This window comes from Crocuta crocuta, unplaced genomic scaffold (assembly GCF_008692635.1).
Source record: "Crocuta crocuta isolate KB4526 unplaced genomic scaffold, BGI_CrCroc_1.0 scaffold118, whole genome shotgun sequence".
NCBI classification, from domain to species: Eukaryota; Metazoa; Chordata; class Mammalia; order Carnivora; family Hyaenidae; genus Crocuta; species Crocuta crocuta.
This window is the reverse complement of record NW_027551558.1, coordinates 4,220,424-4,226,776: the sequence shown is the minus strand read 5'-3', so window position 1 is coordinate 4,226,776 and position 6,353 is coordinate 4,220,424. Positions and strand designations below refer to the sequence as shown.

Below are 6,353 nucleotides of genomic sequence, written 5' to 3'. Positions count from 1 at the left end.
CAATAGAGTGTGTGGCACGAAAGTACTTTTTTGTACTTTAAATAGTCTGTTATTTTTTTCTTGATCTTTTAAGTATACATCTGAATGTCTAGGTTATACACTTGAACTGTACTCCATGTTATGTTAGACCACTTGACCCACAGATTATTTTGTATCCCAAAAATACCCAAAAGGAATTAAGAAATTAATTACAACTTTAATTATATTCAAGAAAACTCTCGTGATTCCTTATAGTTGTTATTTATCTATCTTCAAAGAAAGTCTTAATTGCCTTTGGCTTTGGGGTTGTAATGGTCATTCTAGACTGAGGAGCTTATTCAGACACTTAAGACTTTGGGCCAATACTGCCAATGACTTCATGCCACTTCATCTTCTTTCCACTTCTATGGATTACCCAACAGCAATAATGGTCATGCTAGCCAGCCCCTGATACTCCTCTCTACAGTCAGGGGAAGGTCAGCTATTTTTTGATCCCCATGGGAGGGAGACAGCTCCTCAATCAGTATCCTAAAATAGCTGGCCATTCTCAGCTGCTGGGCTGGAGTCCCTCCAGGGGAGAGCAAAGGGAATACAAATCCACCCACTAGGTGCGAGTGAGAAGCCACCAAAATATGAGCTAGGAGAGGCTTCTAAAGAAGATCCTGCCTACTCAAAAAATCTTTCTTCTTTTTCTTACTTTTTTTTAACTGAGCAGCCACGTGTCTGCCATTTTTTAATTTCTTATTTTATTTAAAGGGAAACCAGTGACTTGAAAATGAGACTAAATATTGCCATCTTCTTTGGGGCTCTCTTTGGTGCTTTGGGGGTTTTACTCTTTTTGGTGGCTTTTGGATCGGATTACTGGCTTCTTGCAACTGAAGTGGGGAAGTGTTCAGGTGAACAGAATGTGCGTTTCTTCTTCCAAATACTGATGTCCTTGATAGGGATGAGGATGGCCTCATGTATCCTCTTGAAATCAAAGAATGGTGGTAGAGTGACTACTTCTTCACAGAAGAGATATGTAGAAAGCTAGTGACTATCATTATTTGGGATAAAATCCATGTTTTAGTATTTTCCTGGATGTGATCATTTAGGTTATGTGCTTTGTGTTGACAGCAAATTACTTCATTTGTGTTCTGTACAGATAGAGAATGTCACTTTCCACCATGAAGGATTCTTCTGGAGATGTTGGTTTAATGGGATTGCAGAAGAGAATGATTCCAGTATCTGGAAGTTCTGGTACAGTAAGTATAATATATCTTTATTTTCCCCATTGTGATTAAAATAAGAATGAAAGAGCTTCTTATTCAGTATAGATCACTTACAAGATAGGATTGAATTCTTAACTGTAGAACCCTGAAGGATGTCTTCAGAAGATTGATAAAGTGATCTTTTTTCAGTAAGTAGAAATGGCTATAGAAAATTATTGTATTTTCTAACCTAAAATAGGGGCATGAATATTTATGGCAAAATTGAATTATCTTCTGTTTCCTTGTTCATATTTCAAATACACTAAACTTGACAAAAAAAAAAAAAAAAACCCTAAATATTACCTGTAGTATTTTTCCTGAGTGTCTATTATTGCTGTGTTTCAAATAAATAAAGTTTTTTTGGCTATCAATTCTTGAAATCTAAAATTTAAAANTTAGCAGCAGTGGTGTTTGAAAGCTCACTGTGTTTGGGCTTTATCCAAGTTTGTGGGAATTATCAAGAAATGCCTGGCTTCTGATGTCTGCATTCTCTCACAGAAACTTGAAAGTTCTTTTTTGACATAGAATAGCTTCTAAAAAATATGATACATTCTTTTCACTGTACTTCCGATATTAATCTTTGAAAGTTAATTCATTGAAAATAACTAGCTTTTATCTTACTGCATTCAACAATAAAAGAGCTGTTTATTACCCTTAAGATTATGGTAGGTTGAAATTATTAGTATCCTTATCAAATACTCCTGCGATATATTAAAATACGGCATTTACACAGTATTCTAGATTATATAATAAAAGAATATGTAATGAAGACATGAGATCTTGGAAGACATAAGCAAGCTGACAGCAAGTTGGCATAGGTAAAAGGGACAAAGTAATGATGAAATGGAATTTTTCAAGAAATAGTTTACAGGCTATCTTATAGTCCTTACAGAGAGGAGAATGAGCATGCACTGCCAGTGAAAAGCCTTTAGACTCTGGCAGAGTAAGTCAGACTGTGCAAGAGGAAGATTTTGCCAAGGACTTAGAGAAAGAAATAATATTTCACTCCTCCTTAATGGGTACACAGTGAAAGCTTCAAGTTTTCCAACAACATGAAATTTTTTTTTCTTGTGTTTTCTCCAAATACTAAAAATGCCTTTGAATTATTAACTTGTATGGCCTATCATTTCTAGCCTTTCCCTAAAAATAGAATATAGAATACATTTTATATTAATCAGGACTGACCAAGAGTAAATCTAAGTTTATTAGATTTTTTAAAACTATTACTTTGTGAATACTATGTGCTAGGCATCATGTTGGTAACTGGAGAATATGGTTGTGAAAATAAATGAAGTGTAGTGCCTTTAATCTTAAGGTGATAATAGGGGCGTTCCCAGCATTGAACTATGTCATGAACTAGATGTTTTGGATGAATCCACTTTCCAGGTCCCCTGAGCTGCCTGATGTGAGTTTTTTCCCTCTCACTCAACAGTTCTCTGAATCTGTTGCTCTAACCCACAGTTTATTTAGCTTGTGTATCCCAGTTCCTGTATTTCTCTTGTCAGGAACAAGTTTTTACTCAGCATCTCAATAACAACTATCATGTTTGGTCTCTTTCCTAGCCAATCAGCCACCATCCAAGAACTGCATGCATGCTTACCTGTCACCATATCCCTTCACGAGAGGGGAGCACAATTCAACCTCCTATGACTCTGCTATTAGTAAGTATCTGTGTCTGTAGAATGCCTCCAAGAAAGACTTGTTTTTCCAAAATAAAAAATAATTTAACATATATCATTTCAACATTTTATCTGGAATCAATCTGTTATATATAAAGAATAAAATGCCATTTTAATATAATATTTATAATTCTAATAGAATATAACAGGTTTAAAAGTAAAGCCATTGTAACTTACTTGCTACTTATAAAGACTTTTTTAAGTGTGTTTTCTGGTGTAGAAATAATGATGTTTATTAGGAATAACTGCTTCTAATGGGTTTAACTGACCTAAAGCTAGTCTCACAATGGAAAATATTATAATATACTCCCTGTTTTTAAAACACTGTTTTTGTAATTGTTACTTATAAGAATATGAATATGTGACTGGTCTCCTGCAAAATGACTGGGCTTCCTTCTATGTGATATCTCAGAGAAAAAGAATAGTCAAGTGTCATTAATTGAGAGTCATGACTACCTAGTTTCTTTGGTATTTACATACTATTTGTCCTATGGAAAGTACACAAACTTAATTTCTATGGAAAATACATTAGATATACTTAAGTGTGGTTTTATAGAAAGTACAAAAGCTCAATGTGTCAACTTGATTCTCAGCTGGTTTCATGAAATTTTTAATTAGGGGTGTTTATCATAATCTTAAAACTAAGAATTGGCTCAGAATTTCCAATGTCATAAATAAAGGTAAAATATATGTATATATTTTAAAGAGAATAAGTAATATATTTACTATTCTGAATAAACTTATATTAGTAGTCTCCAGAGAATCAATAAGGTGGGGGTAGAGGTTGGGGAGAGAGAATGGTTGATGGATGGATGGATTGATGGAGAGATTTTAAAGAATGGGTTATGTGATTGTGGAGGCTGGAAAGTCTAAAATCTGTAGGGCAAGACTGCAGGCTGAATAAGAGTTGCTACTGTAGTCTTGAATCTGAAGGCTGGAAACTCTGGTAGAATTTCTTCTTTAGGTAACGGCAGTCTTTATTCTTAAGGCCTTCAACTGATTAGATAAGGCCCACCCCCATTATGGGTAGTCTAACCACATTAATGCATAAAATTAACCATCACAGACCTTAACAAATCTTCACCTCATTCATCCATTTTTTCATCTTTCTATAAAAATATGTATTTGCATGCCTCATAATTTTAAGCTTGTCAAAGGATGTAGCATTTGCTTATATCACATGACTAACATGCCATTTTATGGAGTGGAAGTGGTGTCTGAATAGCAAATGAGGTAAGCTGTCATACAGCCATGCTTATCAATCAGAGTTGCTTGTGCTTTAAAGGGCTCTGGCTTTTGGCCTTGAGAACGAGAGGCGTGGATGCTCTTTCCCATTAATAACTGTACAAGGCAGTTCTCATTTGTCAAAGTGTTTGGCATTGTATGTGACATGGACCTCCTCACTGATAAAAGAAGAGATGGCATAGGAAACAATAGGATAAATTATTCCGTATTACAAAAAGTTGCAAAAAAGGAATCCCTTCCCTGACATTCTTCCTTTTGTAAAATTGACTAAGAAGTAGTATAGTAGAAGAGGGTTGACTTTCCACAACATTTTAGGTATTTGCATAGATATTAGTCCTGCTGTTGATACTCATATGTTCAGATCCTGTGATGGGATAGGTATCATGGACACCAAATCTACATATTTGAAGAGTCTGTACATCAAGGAATTAGTGGAAAACTTGAAAAACAAGGTGACACGATCTAAACATAATAATTATGATGGAGGTGGAGAGTACGTGCATGTCACAAAAATTATACTGCAATTACAGTTAGAATTATTATGTAGCACTGCATATAATTACTGTGTCATTTTTGGATCTAATGACAAAACCATATTCCAATTTTTTTTTTGTTTTAAATTATCAGACTCCTCTTGGCTCACATATTGTAACTCCCTATTCACTTTAGCTTCTTTATCAAACATTCCAGCAAACATGACCAAGATGGGAAGAAGTATGTCCTACAACAATAGAAATAACATATGCACATTTCATTTACCTTCATAAGAGCATACAGTGGTATCTGACATTATATTTGGGTGATTTTTTTTATGCTTCCCTTTATCCAAGAGAAGGATAGATACCACAGATACCATTAGAAGTGTCTTATATGAAAGAACAATGCATGTTTCCTAGTTAGCAAGGCCATCTAGTCTTTACCAGCCTCCATACCCACTCTTGGGCCTTATGTAGCCTCATAATTATGAGGCATCATACATTTGCCAATTTATCTTTGGTAAATTCAAAGTATTGTTTTTAAAAATCAGATACATTCCAACCTGGCAAACAATTGGTAAAATAGCTTTGTGTTTTCCTGAGTTTTTGCAGTTACAGTTAGCCAGTATTGAAATCAGCGAAAATAATATAGCAGTGTTTGATTATTATGGAAAAACTATTTTACAATCATTGGATGCTATTGATGAAATTATTCTATTTCATAATATGGAGACTGAAACTCAGAGAAACCATGTGACTTGGTTTTCACACTGCTGATCCCTGGCAGAACTAATGCAAACATCCAAATCTCTGCATTTTGCTTATTGATAATCTTACAAACTACAGTGAATGAAAAGGCAAATTTTAGTGCTTGCCATTAAATCGTTTTAAGTATAAGTCTTTTAGTTGGATCTCAACAAAAGAGCAATTTTAAATTTATGTTGCCTTTTTCTACTTTTCTATGATCCTGACTTGTGTATACAGTCAGGTCTAATTCAGTGTTTCCTGTATTTATTTATTATTTATTTATTTATTTATTTATTTATTTATTTATTTATTGTCTCAAGTACATGTTCTAAAGTTCAATTATACTCAACTCAAGTTATTCGAATGGTTGCCCAAGCCTAGAGGGGGTTTTGAGGTAGGATTGTATACCTTGACGTCCTTTAAGCAATTCTATTATCTTTTGATATCTGTCAGAATTTAGATTTTCTGATTTGGTTCATGATTAAACTCAATAACAGTTCATTTCTTTGGTATAATTTGGTGATGATGAATAGAACATAGATTAATTTGCAAGATAAGTCAGCCCTTGAGTGAATTAATTGTTTTCTCGATATCCCTATAGCCTTTGCCCACACCTACATCAAAGTGCTCATTATATGTAACTGCAATTGTTTACCTTAGTTTCTTTATTACTTGTTGGAGCTACCTAGAAGCACAGAATGTAACCTTCTAGTATTTATACCCCCAGACCCTAGTATAGTGAGTGGTACTTAGTAAATGTCTAAATATTTCTATGTAATGACTTAGGACAAAAAATCCTTGGCCTTCTTCTCAAGCAGAATATATTGAACATAATTTCTCCTTCCCTTCATGAGTTGGAATAAATGCATACAAAATGGCCTTCTTTGAGTTCTTTGGAATCAGTGTTTGCCCTCCTGCATCAGGGCCTTTGTACCTGCCAGCCCTCTTCCCCAAATACTATGCCTGTTTTCCCAACC

The 6,353-nt window shown here is 34.5% G+C and overlaps 1 protein-coding gene across 1 annotated transcript in view; it reads left to right on the top strand.

Moving 5' to 3' along the window:
* Positions 1 to 754: 754 nt before the first annotated feature.
* TMEM182 (transmembrane protein 182) overlaps positions 755 to 6,353 on the top strand; it is a 54,389-nt gene continuing 48,790 nt past the window's right edge. Inside the window, exons 1-3 of the mRNA XM_077749151.1 lie at positions 755 to 886; positions 1,124 to 1,223; positions 2,792 to 2,890. Of these exons, the coding sequence (XP_077605277.1) occupies positions 755 to 886; positions 1,124 to 1,223; positions 2,792 to 2,890 (331 nt within the window). The remainder of the gene's footprint in view (positions 887 to 1,123; positions 1,224 to 2,791; positions 2,891 to 6,353) is intronic.